This window comes from Callorhinchus milii, unplaced genomic scaffold (genome assembly GCF_018977255.1).
Source record: "Callorhinchus milii isolate IMCB2004 unplaced genomic scaffold, IMCB_Cmil_1.0 Scaffold10, whole genome shotgun sequence".
Classification (NCBI taxonomy): domain Eukaryota; kingdom Metazoa; phylum Chordata; class Chondrichthyes; order Chimaeriformes; family Callorhinchidae; genus Callorhinchus; species Callorhinchus milii.
In genome coordinates this window covers 4,360,527-4,386,190 of record NW_024704751.1, presented here as the reverse complement: position 1 = coordinate 4,386,190, position 25,664 = coordinate 4,360,527, and the positions used below count along the sequence as shown (strand labels likewise).

Below are 25,664 nucleotides of genomic sequence, written 5' to 3'. Positions count from 1 at the left end.
CCTGTCTGTCCAGATGAGAATATTTCAGGGCAATCAGTATGAGTGGGAAGTCAAGACTGTGCTGTAAAAATCACGGGCTTCAGAACATTGTAATTAAATTTTATTGTAAACAAATTGTGATCTCAACGAAAAACCTGTTGTATTCTTTATTATGCAACATTTCAAGCCATCGTCTGATTGATTTAATGTATTGATTTCAAGATGTACCTCTTTGACCATTCTTTCGGCTATCTTTCCCTTCCCACCCGCTGTGTCTCCTACCCCCAGCTCGGGTGCCCAGCCAAGCAATGCCAAGCTCTTTGAGATATCTGCCTGATGAGGAAGGCACTATATACCTCTGCCTCTGTCTAGATGCTCTGTCCTAATCCTTTGTCACTGTTCTTACTCAGGCTTTGGAAGAAGCTCAGAAGGCTATTCAGCAGCTCTTTGCCAAAATCAAGGATATTAAGGACAAGGCAGAGAAATCAGAACAGATGGTGAGTCTGACGCTTAAAGGGATTGTATAAGTTCTCAAAAATAGGCTATTCCCTTCTTTCCCATCTGAACTGTTGCACTGGAGACGAATAAACTTGGGCACGGCATGATCTGCATCAACACAAAGCCTTGATCCAATGATTTTGATGGAGTACATGTGCTAGAAAGTGGTGTGAGAGGAGAGTTCCCCTGTGTATTAAATGATTAGGATCGATTTACGGAACCTGGACTGTTTCCCTCCCTCTGCCCCTCATTTCATGCGTATTATTTGTTAAGCTGTGACAAATAATTGATAGGGACTTCAGAGCATCATCCAGATGTTCTGCAAGGGATCTGTGCTATTATGGCAGCTTTTAGCGAGGAGCTTGTAATTAATAATGACAATTATTTGTCCTCAGTTTACACTGGTAATCGATTAAACGACTTGCCAAGCCTCCTGCAGCACCTGCTCCAAACAGCCTGTGATTCTTGGAATGTGTCCATGGCACAATATATTTTATCTCGCAAATGGGATCCAATCGTCCAATTCGCAGCTTCGCGGCTCTCGACGCTACCCTGGACCTGCAGAGTTTGCAGCAGGAATACTTTGTGATTTTTGGAAGTTGCTTCCAGAAAATAAAGCAAACAAAAATCCTTAGGAATGAACAGCAATGAAATTTTCTTCCAGTTTTCTCCCCTTCGCTCCCCTTAAAAGACTGATTTATATGAAGACGCTGGCAAGCTCTCGCGACCTTGTCAAACGGCCATTTCTCCATGTGCGATCGAGCTTGTCGACCTGCTGTTTAACTGCAGAGAAGGCATTACAGCCAAGTCTACACTTGAGACCCAAATTCCACCTAGTAAGACCATCTTGTTGGTCAAATTCCGGTCTCAAATTGTTGGACCCAAACTCTGTTTGTAAAATGGTCTTGTCTCAAACTTTCAGATTACATTATTTTTGAATCGTTCAAAAATAATTAATTTGGAATTAGCCTGTAGAAGACTGGCTTCCGAATTAAGACTGAACGTAAGATTGTCCACAGTTTGAGAGACGTGGGGTTTGACCCTTTCAAACTCTGTTCTTCAGGTCAAGGAAATCACACGGGATATTAAACAGCTGGATCATGCGAAACGGCACCTTACAACCTCCATCACCACGCTGAATCACTTGCACATGCTTGCAGGTGGCGTAGACTCCTTGGAGTAAGTAGCCAACAGAACAACAGCAACTTGCTTTGATATAGCCCATGTCCTGTATAATAATAATCCTTGTATTTGACATAGCGCCTTATCACGTCATTGAGATATCTCTAAAGCGCTTCACAGAATAAAATCTCTGAATGCTTCACAGTGGAGAGAGGGGTTGGACAGAGAGCAAGGGAGAAGTGGCGAGGGGAAGATAAGATTAGGCACAGTCGAAGTGATGGGTTTTAAGGTGGAATTTAAAGAGCTGGAGGGATTGAGGTAGGGAGTTCCAGAGATGAGAAGCAAACAAGTGTTACATTGTGTGGTGCAGAAATGTTTTAAGAACTGTATACTGCACTACAGCACCAGTTCACATGGAAAAATTGAACTGACCAGCCACACTGGCCCCCTTTCCCAGTTTGGTTTGTCTTTTAATCATTGAAAGCAAATGACACGATTAGATAGTTATAAGCCATTTTGTTTTGGGGAAAAAAATCCAAATATTAATAACAACCATAATAATCATTGTTGCATTTGGTATAGAGAAGAGAATTTCTCCCAGTGTCCTGGCCAACAAATCCCCCCGCGCCCCCACCCCTCTCCGAATAAATTTGGTCACCCACTCCATGGCTGTTTGTGGGACGCTGCTGTGTACCAATTGGCTGCTGCTTTCGTCCACAAAATACACGGGTCAATTCATTCGACTGTACATCCTGTGATAGTTCTTTGAGACAGCTTGACGATGTGATAAAGCGCAATATCAAATGTGAGGATAATTCGATATCATGGATTATATCAAACAGCATCACCAATTTTCCCTCAAGTGCGTATTGGTAGACAGACGTGCCAGCCAATATGAGCGCAGCAATAATAATAATAATAATCCTTGCATTTGATATAGCGCTTTTCACGTTGGGAGGACATCCCAAAGCGCTTCACAGAACACACTGTAAAGTGAATTGACTGTATATTTGTGGGCAAACGCGGCAGCCAATTGCGCACAGCAATGTCCCACAAACAGTCGTAGATTGAAAATGACCAATTTATTATTGTTTTTGGTTTTGGAGGGATTATTATTAGGCTCTGTGTGGAGTAAGGAAACTTGCCCAAGGTTTCGCCCTTTGAATGTCCCTCAAAAAGCCATAAAGTGAATTGTATCTTGGGAATGTTGGTCAGGACACCGAGAGAAACTCCCTTCTCTCTGTTAGTGTGGGTCAGTAGAACATGGAAGTCAGGCCACCATGGTGCGTAGAGAACAGGAGAATTGTTAAAAGAACACAAACAGTTAAAACGTGACTGGGTGTAATGATATAAATGAATATTTATGATTCCGCTCTCGAGTTGATTCAGCGACAGAGTCCATGCTCATTAATGGATTTCTGTGGGATATGCCCCATTGTAGGCAATTGGTTTTAAACAGTACCAGGCTGTAACGAGAGCAGCTGCACGATAGAATCCCATTAATCTCCTCGTAGATTTCTGTTAATGCAGCGCAATTATGATGAGCCAAAAAAAGACAAGACAGTTGTCTTTCGTTTACATAACGTTGATGTATGGGCGTGTTCTAGCGTGGGGCCCCGCATCACTTCTATAAATCATATTCAACGTTTAATTACTTTAAAATATCATTGAAGTCTAATTTGATACAGATGGACAGCAATATAGTGCTCTGTCGGATGAACAGGTTTTGCTTCCAATTTATTGTACTCAGGCAAAAAAATAGCCGGGGAATGGTGAGTGGGTGTCTTTTTAATGTGTGTTTCAATACGACTGGCATTTTTGTAGGGCTATGACTCGCCGCAGACAGTATGGAGAAGTGGCTAACCTCATGCAGGGTGTGGTGAACGTGCTGGAACACTTTCAGAAGTATATGGGCATACCACAGATTCGTCAGCTGTCTGAAAGGTAAAACGCCAAAGAGTGTGTACCGCTGAGTGCTTGAGTGATGGCCTCTTCTTGTTACAGATAAAGTAGATCCAGTTTATTGAGGAAATCAGATTAATCTGGTTGCAAACACACTGGTATTGCTCCCCCTGTCTTTTCCGGCGCTTTGCCAACTTTTGGCACCAAAAGATAGGGTCATAACTTCTCAAAGCACTTCACACGTCATTGCTAAAATGTATCAAAACATTGACGGGCAATGATAATAATAATAATAATAATAATAATAATAATAATAATAGCAATGCAATGTGTAAGTGATGTTGATGGTGACCCAGAAGTTGGCTTTTTTGTTAGCATGGGAAGCTGGCACAGGGAATGCAGAAGCCGATTAGCGATCACGCCTGTTATAATGTCGATTGGCATTTTATAAACTCTAACTATCTTGTTATAACGCTGCCCCATTGTATTGTTTATTGCATAACAACAACAACTTGGATTTATATAGCGCCCTCCACGCCGGACGGTGTCTCAGAGTGCTTTAGAGTTCTGTTTGATGCAGTGGCTCATTATGGCACAGAAATGGCATCTGATTGTACTTTGAATAACCCCCAATATTCTGCAGTGGGTTTAAAATATTCGTCCTGTGTTTAGTGCCTCCAAGTCTCTGCAGAATGATTGCCTGGTCTCTGCTGATTTGTGCAGAGGAAGTGCTGATTGGAGTGAGGTACTTTCCTTGGGGAAAGGAGAGTCAACTCAGACAGCTCCAGCACAGCTCTTGGTGGCTGCTTACAAAGCAGCATTGGCAAATGCCTAAGAGTAGATTGCCTCTCGTGACGCAGAGACGGTCTAAAAAGAGAGAGGAAAGTTAAGCGAAAAAGATTCTTAAAGCCCACAGCGCTTTTATAAATTCGAGACTCATTCCTTTTAGTGATAAAATCGATGTTTCATACACACTTGATAGATCTTAGTCATGAAAAAGGACCTGAGATAATGCACGCCAGTCCTCTGAAATTCTTTCTATTTTTGTGGTATCAGTTCATGGCTTTCCTCCAGACTGTTTGTGTTCTGATATTTTTCCCCATCTGGTTTAGACACTGCAATCTGCGAGTTGGGATAACAGTAGCTCCTTAAAATGTCAAGCTTGCTGTGGTATAGATAAGGATTTTCAATCCTTTTAATGTTGCGGTAAGAAAACGATGAAGTCTATTTTAAGACATCAAGCGACCATTATTGTAGATGGAAACCAAACACGGAACAACTTGTGGGCTTCGTGCAATAGACCACAGTTTTTTTTTCCCCTCTCTTGGTCAGCTTTTTTCTTAATCTTCTTTAACTGAATTCCATTTCATGTCTCCGTTTAGGTCTCAATTAAACTGGTTTAATCACTTGTATTATGGTTGGGGTGAACTTCAAAGGACCTCATTAAGTAGAAATTCCCCATAACAAGTGAAGAGATGGATCCTTCGAGAGATAAAGCACTGGAATGTTTGCTTTGGCAGTCGCTGGTATATTGCACATGTCATTTGACTTGTGTGTGAAAACCACTCTTTAGTTATTAATTTTACTAGAGATATGTTAAGGAATGCTTTGAACTTCTTGACTGTAGTCTTTGTTTAAGCACCTGATTAAGCTTAACCCTCTTTAGGCGTGTGTTTGCGTTCGCCAAATAGATATCCCTTACCAGTGTAGTCTTGCGTGGAGATTGGGATCAGCAATTTCTGAACCTGATAATGGATTAGAAAATGGGTCCAGGGAATACCGTCTTGTAATCTGTATAAACTCAGGTTTGATCCTCGGTCCGACTGACATGGATTGTGCCCACGGCCAGCGCTTGGCCCAGTTGATGAGACTGTGTATTCCGTGCAGTTAATTCACAATAATCTGTCGGTGCTCCTCCTGATGCTTCTAAAAGGCTTCATGAGACCGGTTCAGAGAGTTTCACGTTCCTCTCAGTGGGCAAGAGCCCTCCTGCTTGTGACTTGTATACAAATGTCATTTGTTGTTGTTGTTGTTTGGCAGCATTGACCTTTGCCCCTTTGGAGTCTCTCTCTGCTCAGTTGTACTTTTGGACTATTTGGGGCTGTCTCACCGTCCATCAGAATTAACATGAGGTTTCACATATAGTAATGCAGCAAATACTTGACCCGAAGCATGATCAGTGAATAGCATCAATGAAAGAAACCAACCCAACTAGCCTCGCTGATCAGAGCAAAACTATTGCATAATTGAAGTTCGGCAAAATCAGTCTCTAGCCTAGAACATTACGGGGCAGCAGAGGCTGCTGTGAATTGCTATGGCACAAAGCAAACCTTTTGGATTTCTCTCCCCCCCCCCCCCCCCCCCCTCCCCACACCTCCTATCTCAGGATTGCTTTTACTCGCGAGTTTCAAAGCAGGTCACAGAATGGGTGTTAGGAATGTGAGGTTGGGGTTGAAATCTAAACCCATTTCTCATCTGTGGAGCTGGAGCATTTTTCAGTTCTGGATGGGCTGCCTGCTCACATTCCACGGTTCATGTAGTTTCACATAGTGTCCCCTTCTTTACGACCGGGGAGAGAAAAATGCCAGCCTTTTATGAAATATGGTTTATTAATGGGTAAAGTTGGCTACAACAGTGGAATGAACTTTATATTCCGCTGTTGCAAATCTGATGGATCAGAGGCTATCAACAAGAACAAAATGTGTTGGAACATCACTTTGCAGTACATACAAACTAAGCTTTATTTGGTGCTACTGCGTTACACGCCTAGATTTACCGCCATTGTACAGATTGAGAGAGAGAGAGAACGCAGTGCTTATTTTTCTTATTTTCCGTCAGTTTTCACAGCTGCGCTATAAAACGTCCCGAGCCCCCCCCACCAAAAAAATCCTGGTTTTGTTTTCTCAGGGTACGAGCTTCTCAGACTGAGCTGGGGCAGCAGATCCTGGCAGATTTTGAAGAGGCATTCCCATCCCAGGGAACAAAGGTGAGATTGTCCTCCTACACGTCAGTCACTTAGACACATCCTTTTGTTTTGTTGAATAAGCGACTCTATGTGGAACAATAACAACGCCACCTTGCATTTATATAGCGTCCCTCGCATAGGGTTTGGCCATTTGGCCTATGGTGTCCGTGCTGGCTCTTTAAAGAGTAATCCTTTCAGTCCTGTTTACCTGCCCTTTCCTCGCACCCCTGTAGTTTACTCGTATTTTTGTTTTCTCCTTGGTTGACGTTATCATGCAGTTTCTCTCTTTGTTTGTGTGTCAAGAGGGCAGTGGATCCGGACTCTGTGTCCAAGGCCAACCCTTTCCTTCCACGTGCTTGTTCTTTCTCTCTCGTGTGGGAAGAGCTAGCCGTCCTCGCTCCAACTCACCAGGAACTCCGCAGCCCATATTGTTTCTTGCACCAGGCTCTGCGAGCCCATCGTCTTTAAAATCCCTTCACAATGGTGCAGACCATTGACTTTAGTCTGCTGCTCATTCTTAATTCCTTCTATCCCACTATCGATGGCTGAGCTTTCAACATCTTTATTCCCTCCTCTAGCACTCCCCCAGATCCCTTCCCCTCGTTGCCTTCTCTCTGCCACCCAAACTTTTTTAATAAAAAGAAACAATCTGGCTCATCGTACTGTCATTCAACATCCGATAAACACTCGCTCCTTCGACTCCCGCTGAGTCGTATCCATTTGCAATTATAAAATTATTCAAATTCTTCATCCTGTGTAAAGACCTCTGTGTAAGCGCAAGTGGTCGAGATTGTAAAGTCACCACGTGGGCAGCTGCGGGTTTCAATCTCTGCAACCCAACCGATCCAAACGCTTCCTTCCGTGAAAGCCGTTATATAAATGCATATTGTATTGCATTTGAATCCACGGTATGTTACATCCCGGTTTCATCTTCCCAGAGAACAGCGGGTCCCAGTAACGTCCTGCGTGATGCTTGCCTCGTTGCCAATGTTCTCGATCCCAGAATCAAACAGGAAATCATCAAGAAGTTTACAAAGCAGCATCTTTCCGAGTACCTTGTCCTCTTTCAAGAAAACCAAGACGTAAGTTTAAAAACCCGAATAAACTCTTCGACTTTCGATGATTGTAACAAGCCCCACGAGGGCAATATTTATGTCTGTAATTGACACTTGTACGAAAGCTGTGGTATCTCACACGAGCACAATTTGTGACTTGCGAGCTGAATTCAAATGTGCACTTGAGCAATTTCTGCCTTTGGAAACTCAGTAATGCTCTTAATTGTTGTTCTGGGACTACAATGGTAACCAGGCTATTATGGTGTCAAGTTGTAATGACCATAGCAATTCAGAGAGGACCTTTCATACCCTTGTTAGCTTAGCAGCAGGAAAGGGTTTGTCCTGCAGCGTGAAGCTATCCTTGTTTCACTGTAAAATAATGTAAATCAATGTATTCGCATCAATTATTTGACACATTGTCAGATGCAAAGAGAAGCGAGTTTCTCTCTCCCGGTGTCCTAGCCAATGATTCCCCCCAACATTAAAATTGGTCACTCACTCCATGCCTGTTTGGGGGACATTATGGTGTGCAAATTGGCTGCCACTTTTGTCTACAAAATACACAGTCCCCACACTTTATAGTAAAATCCTGTATACTAAAATCTTGGCGACGTTTTGACGATGTGATAAGGTGCTGAGTGAAATGCAAGGATTATTATATATCATGGTCTGCTTATTCCTCCCATTTGTAAGTCACTCCTCGTACCATTCATTTGCACCTATTATTGTTCTGACAGGTTTCTAAGAAGAGACCTTTCTAAGTAGAAGTTCCAAAAAAATGAGAGGAGAATTTATTCAGGTGTCTAAATACTTTAAGGTGCTAATTAGGAAATAGTTTTGATATTTGCTCTTGGTACAGAGTATACTTCACTGAATATACCGTGAAGTGCAGTGACTGTATATTTTGTGGGTGAAACGTGGCAGCCAAGGACAGCTATAAAGGTCTGAAATGTTCTGCTGCAAAGCTTGTTTTAAAGAGTTCAGGAAAGAGAGTGTGTGTGGTGTTCTTACTCTCTTCCATTTCCCTGATTTGGTAAGGTGGCCTGGCTGGATAAGATCGATCGGAGGTACGCTTGGATAAAGAGGCAGCTGGTAGATTATGAAGAGAAGTACGGTCGAATGTTCCCAGTGGACTGGTGCATGAGTGAACGAATCACTGTGGAGTTTTGTCACATCACCAGGTAGAGACAAATAACGTGGCGTTTTCCGTTTCTGTTTTTCCTTTAACCTCTTGTCAAATCTGCATTATTTCCTTTTCCCTTTAAAACAAGCTTTGTGGCAGAACATTTCAGACCTTTATAGCTGTCCTTGGCTGCCGCGTTTCGCCCACAAGATATACAGTCACTGCACTTCAAGGTATAGTCAGTGAAGTGTTTTGAGATGTCTCGTCGCGATAAGACCCTACATCAAACGGAAGGACTATTATTAGAAAAGGCTTCATTAAATGCTCATTTCTTCTTTCCTTTGGCCCTCCCCACCTCCAGTTTCCTGTCCCCTCCTGAAGGCACTGGATTTTGCTGTGGGCACTCTGGTACCTTGCCCTAGTACCCGTTCATCACCTGTAAGCCTGGATAGTGAGGACTGGCATTAAAGTGTGGATTAGCGTCACGATTGAGCCCAAAAGCTGCTCTCAAACCAGTGTTTGAACACGTGAACTTTCTTGGATGGACAGAGAGAGATCATGATAGTGATCAGGACCCTGATTGTAACTTTTTTTTTCTTCTCTGTAATCCAAGGCCGACTGTAATAACCCATAATGTTGCCCGGTTAATATTGCTAAGTCAGTACACGTCAGATGTTGAACCTGGTGGAATATTTGACCGAGACATTTTAAAGCGCTCTGAGGCACCGTCTGGCATGAAGGGCGCTATATAAATGCAAGTTGTTGTTGTACATTAGAAACACTGTGAATCTTCTGTTTTTCCACCTTGCACTAAATGGCCGTAACAAATTGTTCTCTTCAGGAGCCTGGCTGATAAGCAGCAGAATTTCATACTAAAATTCTGTGAAGCGCTTTGAGACGACTTGACGATGTAATAAGGTGATGTATCAAATGCAAGAAAGTGAGGCAGGGACTCCAGGTCAGGCTCTCTGATTGGGAGACCCTCACTAGAGCTGTTGGCTTTCTCTGCACTTTCCTTTATCTTGCGAAGCCCCTTTCTCTCTCAAGACCCTTCCTTTACTCTCTTGAAAGTGGGGACGTGGAAATTAGGGCAATGAGCCTTAAGCCTGCAGTTCTTCTTCTCTGTTTCAGGAACGAGCTGGCGAAAATCATGCGAACAAGAGCCAAAGAGATTGAAGTGAAGCTGTTGCTGTTTGCTATTCAGAGGACGACAAATTTCGAAGGGCTGTTAGCGAAGAGGTTCTCAGGAGGCACCCTGACTGATGGCATAGTGGTAAGGAGCTGGCAGAGAGGGTCCAGGGAGTCCTTGATGGCTCAGTAACTTCATCCAGTGAGCAGCTGTGCCAAATTATACAGACCAGGCAATTGGACAAACTAAATGTAACCTCAACATCCTGGCACAGATTTCCCACTCCTGATCAGTATGCATTAACCGCTGTCGCTGTGTGTGGATACGCACAGGCGAGGTTCCAGCTTTCATCCCTGCTCTGTGCTGAGTTAGTTGATCTGATCCAGAGTGGCAGAAAAATCATGTACTAAAATTGGCCTAGGTGCCCCTGGTTATGGAGGGGAAAATCGTCTCCCATTCAAATCTTTCCATGGCCTCTCCACCACCAGCTACTTTACTGCCCCAGACGCTCCATTGAACACCGCCCTGCTTCTTATTCCCTTTCCCAATCTGCCCCATCGATGGGCGAGCTTTCAGCCATTCTGCGCTTGTTCTCTGAAGCTCCATCCCATTCTCTCTCCCAAATCCCCCTCCCTTAAAGCTCACCTAAGACCTTTTTATCGACCGCATGTTTGATCACCTTCCTCAGCTCCCAAGTCCTCCCCCCTCCACATCTCACTGAAATGTTTATCTTTTATCTTTTCTGCCTTTCAAATCAACATAGCCTTTCAAAATGTGGGTAATTTGCATTGTATTCTGTCCTGTCCACGGACTTTCGGAAGGAGCATGTCTTGGCTGACGCTCTCTGAGCGAGACAGTAGAGTAGCCTGTCGACTTTTCCTTTCCTTTCATCCTGGAGGACGCGATGGGAGGTGGAGGGAGAGAGGGGGGAAGCGGTAGCCAGACTGGGAGCTCAGCATGTGGAAGGCTCCTGCTACAAACTGACACCTCATCACTTTGAGGCTCACCACTTTCTGTCTTTCTGTGATAAATGAAACATGCTTTTGGAAAGCGACCAAAAATAGCCTGCGAGAAGTGAGAAAGCACACACACACCCACACACACACAATCCAGGTAGAAACGAGGAGGAATTATTGGCAGTTTTGTGAGGGTGTCTTGGTTCTATGATATGCTTAGAAAAATGTCAGCAAGCATATTCAGATGGAAATGCCAGCAGAGGTGTATTTGATAGATTTTTCCCTCTTTTACTCAAAAGCTGATTTCTGTTTCAGTCGGTTTTTGGAGGTATTGCTTCACCTTTTCTGTCGCTCTGCTGCTCCTTATGGCTTTGAACCTGTTACTGTAGGTTTTTGTAGTTGTAATATTGGTAATTTATTGGTGCTGTGAGTAGAGTACTGTGCCTATTTGATCGCTCCTCCAATTCTAATTCTTTATAGCTGTCCAACTTCACACTTAATCTGGTACGGTAACAACTTGCATTTATATAGCGCTTCTTATGCAGGGTAGCATCCCAGAGCTCTTAAGTAAATAGGATGTTCATTCTCTCTGTTGCCTCGAAAATGTTAAAGCAAAGGGTAAGCAGTGCCAACTGCTTCCTCTCCCCCAATAAGTGAAACACTGGTTAGGCCTCAGCTGAAGACTGTGTTCAGTTCTGGGCTCCACACTTTAGGAAGGATGTCAAGGCATTGGAGAGGGTGCAAAGGAGATTTACCAAGATGCTTCCAGGAATGAGGGACTTCAGTTATCAGGAGAGGCTAGAGAAGCTAGGATTATTCTCCTTGGAGCAGAGAAGGTTAAGAAGAGACTTAATAGAAGTTTTCAAAATTATAAGGGGCCTCGATTGGGGGAACAAGGAGAAACTATTTCCACTGGCGGGAGGGTCGGTAACCCGAGGACACTGATTTAAATTAGTTGTTAAAAGAAACAGAGGGGAGGGAGGAGAAATTTTTTCACACCACGGGTTGTTCGAATCTGAAACACGTTGCCGATTCGATAACAACTTTTAAGAGAGAAGCAGATAATTATTTGGGGAGGACAAGTTCGCAGGGCTATGGGGAGAGCGCGGGAGAGTGGGATTGAATTGGACAGCTCTTTTCAAAGAGCTGGCACAGACACGATGGGCCGAATGGCCTCCTTCTGTGCTGTATAATTCTAGGATTTTACGATTCTATGAAATGTAACAAAGCAGTCGAGGACATTGCCTTGTTGCAGATGTGTTGGAATTGGTGACTAAATGGGACCAGTTCTTCCTTGGGTAAGCTAGGTAAGATAGTTCAACTCAATATGTACCCAGGAACAAACAAGGTAGGAAAAGACCTTTATGGTCCCTCTAGTTGGTCTCATTCTCTGAAATACTATCGCTCACCCTCTCGGGTACTCCTCCACTTCTCTCTCTCCCCACCCCCCAACCCCACCACAACATCCCTACTATCAGCACACACCAAATTTCTAAATCTTGAAGTGACAATTGGGCTTTATTCAGTCCTTTATCATACTTTGTTCAAGTATCTCATTTCCTAGTTTAAAGGTTACAATACCTCCATAATTCCAGTGCTCCTTCAATTGTCTAACTCTACAATTAACCGATAGTAGTAATTCCGTAGTACTCTACTTTATAAGGGGCCAATTTGTAAGACATAGTTTTTGTGAAGGTGTTTAATGAAGTGCAGAAAATTACACACAGTCATGTTCTGGAATTTAGCTGTATAATAGTAATCCTTATACTTAGTATAATGCCTTTCTTTTCTGAGGACGTCTGAGAGTGCTTCATGGGATATAAAATTATCCTTGCATTTGATATGTGAACAGTGAACAGACAATTTTATTTGAGGGATTGTCAGGACACCGGAAGAAACCCCCATCCCTATCGCTGGTTGGTAAGGTTATGATGCCCCCTTTCCTAACCAGATAACTTGTAGGTATCACACCTAGGAATCTCTGACTGAACCTAGAGTCTGTCTGCCACGTCAATGATGAATTTCATCTGCTCTGCCAATGGAACTGACTGGAGACATTGCTTCCTGTTGGAACAGGGTCGAACCTTTTGATGCATCTCATTCCAAAGCCCATTATCGCTTCGTTGTGGTTGGTTTAGACCTTGGGCTATGCACAACATTGCTGCTGTTTGGCTACAAAAGAATTCACCAGCTACCGCACTTATTATCCAAAGCATTTGAGATGCTTTAATGTGATAAGCTGCTATAAAAAATACAAGTTCTTTCATTATGTAGTCGGTGAAATTTCCCCAGATATAATAATAATAATATTAATAATAATCCTTGCATTTGATATAGCGCTTTTCACGTCGAGAGGACGTCCCAAAGCGCTTCACAGAATATACTGTAAAGTGAATTGACTGTATATTTGTGGGCGAACGCGGCAGCCAATTGCGCACAGCAATGTCCCACAAACAGTCGTGGATTGAAAATGACCAATTTATTATTGTTTTTGGTTTTGGAGGGATTATTATTAGGCTCTGTGTGGAGTAAGGAAACTTGCCCAAGGTTTCGCCCTCTGCCTGGAATTGAACTCAGGTCTCTCACTTGCAAAGCGAGTGCTCTAACCACTGAGCTACAGGACTCCACAATATAATCCGTATGTTACACCCCTTTCACCTAGGAATTCTAGACCCTCATAGCAATCTACAGCTCTCCGGGAAGTTTATAGCAATATTGGAACTTCATAAAAGCTACCAATTTCAACGATTTTTTTTTGTGGTGGGGGGGAAAGGCCTTTACTACTTTGAACGCTGGCTACATTGCCAAGAAAAATGTGTATGGATGTCTTCAAAATCTCAAAATGTTAGTGTCTGGTTTCAGTTTATTTATGGATGAGAACCTTCCATTACATTTCAGGCAGTGTTAGTCATATGCTAATGGTCCTTGGCAGACAGACCTCTGAACTCTTTCCGAAGGCTTGTGACTAATTGCTTTCCCTTTGCCCATATGTCTGTCAGCATTGACTGGCCTCCCTCAGGCCCTCAGGCTGGTGTCTGTGAATTTCGCTGAGAGGTAGGGTTCAGCTCGCAGACTGCTTGGGATGCAGTTCAATCTGAGGCTGTTCCCAAGGAGCCGGAGGCTGCTGGTGCCTGGTATTTGTCCTGGTCACCCTGGGGGACACAGTGATGTGGGAAATACCTACCTATATTTTTTGAGCTTGTGCGAGCAGAGTTTTGCAATCAACTCTCTTTATTTTCGGTCATCATCTTCCATGATCTCAGAGCAAGGTGCAGACACGTCCGTTAAAGCTCTTAGCTTCCATTGCAAATATTTGAATCTGTTAATCCAATGTTGGATCTATGATTCATGGGCTGACAAAGCACCAACTTCACTTAAAAAGCCACCGCTACCTTTTTTTTTCTCTCTCTCCTCCCTCATAGCGAACAAAGTGCTGGAATGATTGCTTGCCATTAACAAGGGTTTATGACTTGGCTTATACGGTGTCTGGTAGTTTTCACATGAAAAAGTGCAATGTTATCATATCATTCATTTCATTTCAGTAGCTGTTCTTCTCTAACACTTTGTCTAAATGTGCAAATGTGTTTGGTCAAAGGTTAGCCTACAAAAATGCACAGCCGTTACGTTTTACAAATACACCCCGTGAAGCGCTTTGAGATGTCCTCCCGACATGAAAAATGCTATATGAACAATAAACAACCACAATAAATTACATTTGTATAGCAGCTTCATGTCGGGAGGACATCTCAAGGCGCTGGATCGAAGACGCTTCAAATATTAGGATTAATATTAAAACTGTTTGGATTTTTTTTTCGAGAAGAGCGAAGATTGTGGGGTTGGAGGAGAGGGAAAAGTTTCACGGGAATGAGCTTTGTGTTTGTTGACGGGCCAAGCGGAGACAAAATTACAGGCAGGTTGATTGTTCAGCCTAAACTCCCCCCACCCCACCCCCAACCCCCCAAAAAAAATTACCTACAAACCCAGCGAGAACCACTGCCTTACTGTATCCTGGATGAGAGCTAATTTTCTTCAGTTGAACGTCAACAAGACCGAGGCTCTCCTGATTGGCTCCCGTCAGCGCTTCCACACCTCAGGGGCTGACAGCATCACCATCATGGTTGCCCACTCCACCTCGCTAAGCCAGTCTGGAATCTTGGCGTCTTGTTTGACCCTCAACTATCCTTTCTACCCCACATCTGCGCCATGGTCCGCTCTGCCTTCCCCCACTCCGCAACATTGCCCGGCTCCGCCACTATCTCACGCTGCAGGCTGCCGAAATCGTCATACATGCCTTTATTACATCGAGGCTCGACTATGCAAACTCATTATGTGTCGGTCTCCCCAACTGCTCCCTCCGTAGGCTGCAGATCATCCAGAACTCTGCAGCCCGTGTCCTCTCCTGCGCTAGACTCCGCGACCCTATCACTCCCATCCTCCACTGGCTTCCCATCACACAGAGGATACAATTCAAGATCCTGGTCCTCACCTTCAAAACCCTCCACAGTCTTGATCCCTCCTACCTCTGTGACCTCCTAACCCCCTACCATTCCTGCTCACTCGCTCCCTCTGCTCAGCGGGCTCCTGCCTGCTTCAAATCTGCCGCCTCGCTCACCCCACTATCGGCGGGCGGGCCTTCTGCTACTCTGCCCCCATCCTCTGGAACTCCATCCCGCGGTCCCTCTACCTCGCCCCCTCCTTTGCCAACTTCAAGACCCATCTCAAGGCCCTCCTCTTCGACCATGCTTTTGATCTCCCTGCTTCACCCCGTGCCCTCCACCCTTTCCGCCCCTCACCCCTAGGTCGAGTCCAAAGCTCTGTGCCCAGCACTTTGGGACGTCCACCCAACGTGAAAGGCGATTTACAAATGTAATTTTGTTGTCGTTGTATCGGGTGCATCTGCCTCAGAGACGGGATGAAGAACCATCCCGGGAGCTATTGGTATTCAACTTTGGAAGAAATGCTGCCACTTCAGTTCTAGTAAGCACTGCAGCCTAGGTTAACTCTGCCAATAGTGGGAGCAGTGGGACCTTTAATCTTCCAGTGTGCCAGCAGCGTGAGGTTTATTGGTGTGGGAACTCTTTTTAAGATTATGGTAAGCTCACTCTCCTCTCAAGACTGAAGTCGCACCGATTCTATATGGTACGAATCGTCAGCAGCAACAATGGAGTCTTTCACATCGTCTCAAAGCGCTTTACAGAGAGCAGGAGCCTGAGCTGGATGGTTGAGCTGACGTGAAAGGCGCTATACAAATGTAATTTGTTGTTTGTTGTTGTTGTTGGTGGGGAGGGTAGGTAGGTGAGAGGTGGCTGAATAATTTCCTGTAAAAACTGGCTCAATGCTTTGGTGGATTAGTTGCTCTGTTTTTGCGGTCGTCGTATCATTCTACTCAAAATCCCACTGTTGCATGTTTAAGGTAGCCTTCCTGGTCCTTTTATTGTGTGTGATAGGGCTTATTTTCCCTTAAATCCACTATTTTCCCTCCAATATTTGGTCTTTAAGACTGCCTGTTGCCACAGAGCTCTACTTTATACAGACAGGTGCTGAATCCTGAGCCACGGACCTCCCTGTCTTCTTCACTCCTCTCTTCCTCCCTCTCCGCGCCCCCATTAGCTTTCCCCTGACCGCCCTCTGATGTTATCTGTAAAGTGTACATTGAACACTCGTTTCTTTGTGTTGCTCCACCAAGTGGCCTGAATGAGAACCGATGCGACTGAAATTACCAAGGGTTAGGCGGGTGAGCAGGAGATCGGTTCTTGAATCTAAATTCACAAGCTTCTGGTTGTGAGTCTAGCACCCCTATTGTTTTAGCTACTGGTGTGTGTACCTTGTACTGACATGCTCTCATAGCACGACAGAGCAAACGGATGTAACACATTCTAGATCACAGATATCCCATTGTCCAAACACGCAGCAAAATTGTTTCCAGACGGATAAGTTCCATGGCTTGCATGAACCACCCCTCTCCCAATAGATATTTTCAGAAGAGCAGAGAGTGTGTGTTTGTGTGTTTCAGTCAAGGAAGGGGGAAATGAAGCCGAGAGATATTTTTCTTTCTTAAAAGCGAATTTCAAAGATCCATTTCAAAGTTTTATCAACATTTTTCGTTGCCTGCCTCGTGTCTTTTTATTCGCGTAGCAACGATGGACTGAGATTATAACCGGTGGGGTGGTGGTGTAAATATACTGCATAAGGAATGTGTAACACAGTGGAATCTGGTACACTGGTTTCACATGTCTCAGCGTACCACTACAATTTTCTTCTGACGTCTGGTTGGTAACATGAGCGTGTCTGAGTGAGAATACGAGCTACACTTTGCAGAGTGTGTTTTTGTTTTCATTCCTTGCGCTCGGAACATCCTTTCGAATGTACAAAGCCCGTGTTATTTGCTGTCGCTCTTGGCAAGAATTGACCTGTTTTGTGGAACTCAGCACCGCAATTACCTTTTTGGGATAAATCATCTCCACAAAATCATCTCCGAAAGTCGGCCCTTTCAGTGCAAGACTACAGAGTTGACAGGCCTTTTGTGCATTTCACGTTAAGCAAGTAATAGTGGGGTCCTGTAGGGTGTTGGTTAGAGCACTTGCCTCGCAAGCAAAAGGACCCGGTTCGATTCCCGGGCAGGGCGAAACCTTAGGCAAGTTACCTTACTCCACATGCCTCTGTTTACCAGCAGTAAGTAGGAACCCGGTTGTTAGTTGATTAGCGGATCGCTTTCTGGGGGTAATAATACCTTAAAATAATAACACACACATCTGTTTTTGTGGCTTTCATTAAAATATTTCTTCTTCTGAGGACATTATGTCTATCATGCATGTAAAACGATGCAGTTTGGAATATGACTGCTCTATTTATTACCAGCTTCTTTAGTACCAGTCTTACAAAAAAATTCCTTCAAGAGTAACTTCACAGCAATGTTGCTGTTGCCTCGATATCTCGCAAGCCACAAATGGCTACTGTACCCGTCTAACAGCTACTGAATGAAGTGCATAAAATAATACAGCATTGACAGGTGGGGCAATACTTGCTTGTATCCTGGCTGCTGATGTGGCAGCTGTGGAAATAGGATTTTGCTTGTACAGTTGCCAGACCACAACAGGGGCATAAATTAGCTTTATCCTTCAGCGATTATATTTAACGGCAATTGAAAGGTTAAAGGTGCACGGTGTGATTATGCAATGTGTGTGGCAAGGGAGTGTCTTTTAAGTTTCTTTACTGTAAGGTCACTTTCCTCTTGAGACTGAAGTTGCACTGATTCTTATACGGAATGAATCGACAGCAGCAACATGGTGTCTTTCACATAGGACAATGTCTCGAAGCGTTTTACAAAGAGAGCGGGAGGGGGGAGGTCAGGGGGGGCTGAGCTGGGTGCTTGACGGGGAGGGGAGGTGGACATCTCACAGGTCTGTTGATTCTGAAGCTGGCTAACTCACGCACACTGCAGTCTCAGCCTTTATGTGATGTACGTGGACATGAACAGTCATGGCTGAGAAGTCCTTCTGACGTTGTTCAGTTCTAGGTCCCACGAAGGTACCCGATGACTCTCATGTATTGCAAGCATGCAATACTGCATCACAAGTGCCCTGATATTGTGGAGCAAGCGGGTTAGTGCTCCGCACGTCTTGGTTGCAGCGCGATCTGTGACCTGTGGGTACTGCAGAGCACCTCCTGTTATCGGGAACAGTTGTACATGCAGTCATACATTCTACAACCTTTGATCTGCCCTGCCATAGAGGAAGCAGAGATACCGGAAGGCAGAGCTTACTTGAGAACTTGGTCACTAGACTCAGGCCGGGTTTGCTTGGGTGGTCGTGAAGACATGGTTCAGATCCACATTGTCCTTTGACAATTTGTGGCTTAGATGTGTTGGTGGAGTGTCGGGTGTTGGGGTTTGTCTGTGTGGACAACCCTAGGTACCTTTGCCCACTAAGGAGTCGCGTTCTGAGTGTCTAAAACCACCAAAAGACATTCAGAGTATTTTTTTTCCCCCAGGGTCGAGACATTAGCTTTGCCTTGTGGGTGGTTTTGAAGTTAAAATTGTGAGATGTCTGTTCTTACAGTGAACTACAATGAATTTAATGAAAATGCCTGAGATTGCTGCCTCTGGTATTCCCTTCACAAGGCTGCTTTGTATGGGTTGTGCAAAACATGAATGTTAATGCAACTAAATTCATCAACTATTGAACCATTTTAGCTGTATGTACAGCTACTGGTTTGGCACAGGATCTTTGCCATGGACTTGAACGGGTCCTGCTTCATAATAATTCGGATTATAGTCGGTGGTTGTACAGTATTTCCTAACCTCGGTTACCTGCTTTGCAATGGGTTTGTTTTTGAGTCTCTGTGGGATTGATGCAAGTTGTCAGGGCAAGCCTGGATTCAATAGAAGTTGAAGAATTGCAGTGTTGACTGAGGAGATTAAGGTTGCTAAAAGTATTTCAGTTATGTGTTTATTCTAGGGGAAGGTCCCCCTGTTACTGATTATAATTAGGAATTGTAAGACAGAAAATTAAACATGGGGTTTAAACCGTAACCTAAAACTCTGTTGTGTGGGGTAATGTCAATTGTCGAGGCTTTTGTGCCTTCTCGATTTGGATCAAAAACATTACATTTTTTTCCCCAAGTATAACCAAAACAAAAGGCTGTGTTAGTTTAGTAAACAGTTGGGTTTATAACCTGAGTGTAGCAGCATTTGTTGTGTTGTAAGGTAATGGTTGAGTAAGTGACCATGTACTTAAGAACCTTGACTTCAGCAAAGGTCCACTAACTTTTAACAGGTGACCCAGAAGGTTCTGCTGCCACAAGCTGAATTTCATTTTCATTATGAGTGTCTCCTCGTTCAGAGAAGATATTTCCCTTTGTGTGCTTCAGGAAACAGCCTGTCAGACCGGCCATTAAGAGTCTCTCCTGGCTGGAAAGATCTGTTCGATGATATCTCTGGGTTTGTCTCCCATTGTTGGTATAGTGAATGAGAATTGGCACGTTTCCCAGTCTTGGAATGGCAATCTCAGTGAAACAGAGAGTGGTGAATAAACAGACAGTGGAGACAGAAAAAGACAACACAGAATTGACACCCATATTGGTAAATTCAAGAAGAGAACTGCATATTTTTTGCCAGTTGGACGAATATAAGACATCAGAGCATTGCATAGAATTTGGACATTGGAACTGCAACAGAGTTTTTCTTGTGTCCTGTATGTTATTACGCTGTAAAATTATGAAGCTTGAAAGTGGAAATGTAATATTTCCTGAAATGTTTTCAGTGTTGTTGTTTAATAAAATTTAATTTTTTTTTTCCTCTCCCTTTCCCCCCTCCCAAAAACAACAGAAGAAGCCAGAGCCACCACCACCGTCTACAAACCCGTTTCTGGAGGATGAAACTGGGACAGAGTCTGGGTCAGAGAAGGAAAGTGAACTGGAGAAGGTAAGAGCAAAGCAAGGCAACTCAAGGCGTAAGAGTTCCACACAGGTACACCACCTATGCACATGTCTGAAATAGAATATGGACTCTCTTCCTGGAGGGACGCACGACTCCTAGACCCTACCATGGGCGAAGGGAGCTATATAAATGCAAGTTGTTGTTGTTGCTGCAACCTGCTCATCTAGTTCCAGAAAGTATTAGATGGAGGTTTGGGGACCCCATTGAACATGCATTGCTTAGTCCTGGAGTTGAAGTAGCTAAAAGCGCATAGCTTGCCATTGAGACCACTCTCTGGCAAGCTTCCTGCCTCTTGTCCAGCTAGCCCCACCCTACCTGTTAGGGCTTTTGTTTGCAGGGTTAACTTTTTCCCATTTCCCTTCTCCAATAATAATTCATTTCGATAGTCAGATGTGACTGATTGATCCCAAACCGTCCAAACAAAAAAATGTTTGGGAAGTTGCTGACAGTTCGCTATGATCTATGGTAATCATAAAGCCCTAAACATAAGATTCCCCCTTAGGCTTTGCCAAAGCAGCTTCATGGTAATTCAGCAGCGAAGAAGGCGGAAGCTGGTTTGTGTAGCTTTCGTTACTGAGGCCCCCCCTTTTTTTCCCCCGTTGAAACTTGCCAGCTTGAGCTATCTCGCTGACTTTAAGAAATCCACATAAGTTGATTTGATATTCTGTTAAATACATCATGTCAGCATAATGATGGATTATCTGGAACTCTCGAGAAGCTTTTATTTAAAATAAAAAAAGAACCACAAAAAGCTGGATACGTTTCAAGCCTTTTAACCTGCACTTGACTGAAAACTTGAATCACAAACGAGTTAAAATCCACGAATAAATGGTCTGAGCTTAAATCTCTTTGAGAGAGTTTGGCAATGTTGAATTTTATAGCACAAAAAGGAGTTTGTTTGGCTCATTGTGGCTGTGGTAGAGCTCTACCCTATAGCTCCACTCCCCTGCCCTTTCTCATTCTTTGTCAAATATTTGTCCATTTCCCTTTTAAAGCTATGGTAGATTCTGCTTTCAGCCACTATTATTGATAGAGCAAACCTTACCCTAATAACCCTCTGTGAAAAAAAAAACTCCTAACCTCTCTGTTTGTTTTCTTTTCTGGTGATGATCTTAAATTTATGCCCTTCATTATTGACTCACCGACCAGAGGAAACAGTTTCTCCCTTTTGACATCATCAAAACCCCTCATCCATGGAAACGGGGGTTGTTTGATATCTACTCAGAACGATACTCACTAAATATGTAGCCTTATTTTAAAAAAAAGTCAGCAACTCAGTGCTATTGAGAAAATGCTCGAGAGAAAATGAAATTTAATGAATAGGAAGATCCAAAACAATAGACTGGGAACATCTATTAGTTCTTCACAGAGAGAAGGAATGTTTACCTGCGAATACAGGGTCGATTTTTTTGATCCCGACTATTTTTAGGCTTGTGCTCTAAATGTCGTGTGCAAATACGTCATCCGTCAAGCGAAGTTTGGTGCTAAAGTTGAATGAACTTTAGTTGCCAAGGGTAATCATGTGCTTCACCACTGGAGTACAATCCAACACCGTCATGGAGGGCTACAGTAGCACAAATAGTCTCAAAACTCCCCTGGGCCACTTTTGGACAGCTGGCTTGATGTTTCTTTATATAGACTGTCTGCCTTGAATCTTGCCAAACTCTGTGCTTCAAGGGTTAAGGGATAAAATCGGTCTCCCTCTAGAAGTTGAACATCTGCCCTTGTGTCATGGTCTCTGGACAAGTGAAATACACGCCAAGAAGAAGTGCAGGAATTTGAAGCTTTGATTTATATGCTGACTCTCTGCTTATTTAATTATATTGGAATAGCAGGAGTGCTTTCTACTGGCCTTGACTCACAACCACCAAAAATGTTGGTTAATAGGTAGGATTCTTGTTTTTCTCAAACTTCCTTTGAGACGGGGTTGGGGGGGAAGCAATTAAATCTGTCTTTATGTTAATACACCAGTTTAATGGAGTTTTCCGATGTCATAATTTTATGAAAATCGAGTAATATAAATAGCTCCCCAAACCAACTCAGAATCCAACCATTTCCTCTATATTTCTGGACCAGACCCAAGTGTTTTTTATTACTGCTACATTTGGGATAGGAGAAGGAGAAGAAAAAAGGAGGCTTCTGGTCCCCATTATTAAGCAACACGTCTGTGAATATACTTACCGTAAAGCTGCTAGTTGCAATCTAGGGATGTGAAGGGAAGAGTGTTACTAGAACATTTATGTAGCCTGTGCCACTTTCACTCAAAGTGGGATCTGGATTTCTGACAAATAGTTAAAATTAGCACCATAGTAATAAACATGTCAAAGTGAGTGTCAGGTACTGATAGCTCTTTGGATCTTGGAGTCAGGAAACTGGCTGTAAATTTAAGTGACAGATGCTATAAATGTCTGGACCTAGGCCCTTGTGCCTGCATGCGAGATTTAGTCTCAAATCCAACAATTACAAATGAAAATGCTCTTTGAAGAATTCCATGCTTATTTTAGATTTTAACTCTGCCAGAGTGAATTTGAGAAGTGCAGTACTACAAATATGCTTTACAGTGCTTGAGGTAGTCATTTCTCTAGCCATTGCAGATGTTGTTGCCAGTCTCCCTCCTCCCCTCCCCAAAACATGGAGACAGTCAGTCCATCTATAATAATAATAACAATCCTTGCATTTGATATTGCGCCTTATCACGTCTTCTAAACGTCTCAAATCGCTTCACAGAATGCACAACACTCCGCTCCCCGATCACCCCAGTCCTTGCCAGACTGCACAGGCTGCCTATCCCAGAGAGGATCGATTTCAAGATCCTCACTCTTGTATTCAAGGTCCTGCACTCTTCTGCACCCCCCGACCTCTCTGACCTCCTCTCTCCTCAAAACAGTGCCCGTTGCCTTCGTTCCTCCGGGTCTGGCTTCCTCCTCGTCCCCCGAGTCCTCCGCTCCACCCTCGGCGGCCGTGCCTTCAGCCACTATGCCCTGAGGCTCTAACTGTCTTCCTCACTCCCTTCGTCTCACTCCCTCCCTTCCCATTTTCAGGTCTCTGCTGAAGACCTTTCTTTTCGACCGCGCCTTTGGTCACCTTCCCCCCCCCTCCCCCTGGCTCAGTCCCGGGATCCATTACTGTAAAGCGCTCTGAGACGCCATCCGGTGTGGAGGGTGCTATATAAATCCAAGTTGTGTTGTTGAATTGACTGCATATTTTGTGGGCGAAGTGCTATAGAATCATAAGCATTTTGTAAGCAAACGCGACAGCCAATTTGTGCACAGCAGTGCCCACAGGCAACTATGATGCTTTATTTGGGTGGGGGGGGGAATTGTTGGCCAAGACACCGGGAGAAACTTCCGTATTGGGTGATGTATCAAAGGTATCTTTTGGAAAGCTGGCGAGATGTACCAATGTTCCATCTGCATAAAATGTACATTAGAAAGAGTGGGCCCACCCGCCAGTGTTAATATTTTCAAACTAAATAGGAAGTCTCATTTTGCTGTTGGCATCCACTTTTTAAAATAAAACTTGTTCTATTGCTGCAGTAAAGGCATAGAACATTCAATGCAAGGGTTGAACATCCTCTAACATATGCCATCGGCGGTCGGGACTTCAGCCTTTCTGCCCCCACCCTATGGAACTCTGCCCCACCTTATGGAACTCCATCCCACAGGCCTCGCTCCCTCCCTTGCCTCCTTAATAATAATAATAATAATAATCCTTGCATTTGATATAGCGCTTTTCACGTCGGGAGGACGTCCCAAAGCAATTCACAGAACACACTGTAAAGTGAATTGACTGTATATTTGTGGGCGAACGCGGCAGCTAATTGCGCACAGCAATGTCCCACAAACAGTCGTAGATTGAAAATGACCAATTTATTATTGGTTTTATTTTTTGGAGGGGTTATTATTAGGCTCTGTATGGAGTAAGGAAACTTGCCCAAGGTTTCGCCCTCTGCCTGGAATTGAACTCAGGTCTCTCGCTTGCAAAGCGAGTGCTCTAACCACTGAGCTACAGGACTCCACGATATAATCTGTATGTTACACCCCTTTCACCTCAGAATTCTAGACCCTCATAGCAATCTACAGCTCTCCGGGAAGTTTATAGCAATATTGGAACTTCATAAAAGCTACCAATTTCAACGATTTTTTTTTGTGGTGGGGGGGAAAGGCCTTTACTACTTTGAACGCTGGCTACGTTGCCAAGAAAAATGTGTATGGATGTCTTCAAAATCTCAAAATGTTAGTGTCTCTAACCACTGAGCTACAGGACTCCAAGGCGCGTCTCAAAATCCTCCTGTTCGCCCTCCCTGCCCTCCACCCTCCTCAGTCCCGGCCCCCAGCCCAAGTCCGAATCCCTGACTGTCTCGCGCCTTGCGACGTCCTCCCCACTTGAAACGTAATTTTGTATTGTATCTCTCTTCCACTCTTCCTTCCCCTCAAAGATACTCAAAAAAAGTATGTATCTTGAATCCGTACGACTTGCTGCAACCAAGAGAACAGAATCCTTTATTCTGCAAATGGACATGACTGTCACCAGTGCCTACTTGTGTTTACCCAGCTGGTATCGTGCATCTTTCATGAATAGGGAAGTTCAAGCCAATTCCACCTTCTTTGAAAGCGGAAAATTTGCATCCGTGGTAATTTGTTTAGCCTGGTGTTCTGAATGCTGTCTTTTCTCACCTCTACAAGCGTTTCCATTCCTGAACGTTTCCCCACAAAATATATAATCAATTCACTTTGCCGTATATCCTGTGAAGCGCTTTGAGACATCTGGAGGACGTGATAAAGTGCAAGGATTATTATTATGTTCATGGCCAAGATTTGGGGCGAGTTATCCCTTTCCTGGTGTCTCTTGAGTGCCAAGTTGGGAACTGTTTTCAAGTTGGAAGGTAGGGTGCCTTCTGTTTTTGTCTCGTCGTGCCTGATGGAGACAGAGCACTTCACACCTTTCCATTGCCCAGCTAACAGTCAAACACTTGATGTAAGGGGTGGGTGGGGAGGAGGAGGGATGGAATGTATGGACTGTCCTCTAACCTACCATATATTAGCACTGTGCTAAACAACCCTTTCTAAAGCTTTGGGTTCAACTGTGCTCTGTTTAGCCAAAGTATACATTGATTTATAACTTGCCCAGAATTCTGAGCTTGTACCTGTTCTTCACCATCAAGAATCTGTAAAGAAAAATATAATTTCCTATTTTGCAATCTGATGTTGTTTCTTACCTTTTCTTTGCCAGTAAAGTAGCCAGTAAAGTGCCTAGATAGAAGGCCACGTTGATTCTGGCACCAGTTTGCCAATGGAAAGTTTCCACGCGTTTTCTCATGTGAAAGGGCCTCAACAAACCTTTCTTGTGACCTTAGTCACCCTTGAAGCTTGGAAAGAAACCGTACTCTTTACTTCAATCAACTGAGCATTTTTTGTTCTCTCTCTGTGTGAATTTCAACATGGGAACAACTTCAAAGCTGGAAACTATTTGTTTATAGTCTAGCGCTTGGCGTACACT

General features: G+C 43.9%; 1 protein-coding gene across 1 annotated transcript in view; it reads left to right on the top strand.

The window, feature by feature from the left end:
• Nucleotides 1–25,664, top strand: part of vps53 (VPS53 subunit of GARP complex) — a 103,791-nt gene that overhangs the window by 21,063 nt on the left and 57,064 nt on the right. Inside the window, exons 5-12 of the mRNA XM_007900733.2 lie at nt 390–476; nt 1,541–1,656; nt 3,424–3,543; nt 6,409–6,487; nt 7,405–7,548; nt 8,560–8,702; nt 9,776–9,917; nt 20,055–20,150. Coding sequence (XP_007898924.1) covers nt 390–476; nt 1,541–1,656; nt 3,424–3,543; nt 6,409–6,487; nt 7,405–7,548; nt 8,560–8,702; nt 9,776–9,917; nt 20,055–20,150 — 927 coding nt within the window. The remainder of the gene's footprint in view (nt 1–389; nt 477–1,540; nt 1,657–3,423; nt 3,544–6,408; nt 6,488–7,404; nt 7,549–8,559; nt 8,703–9,775; nt 9,918–20,054; nt 20,151–25,664) is intronic.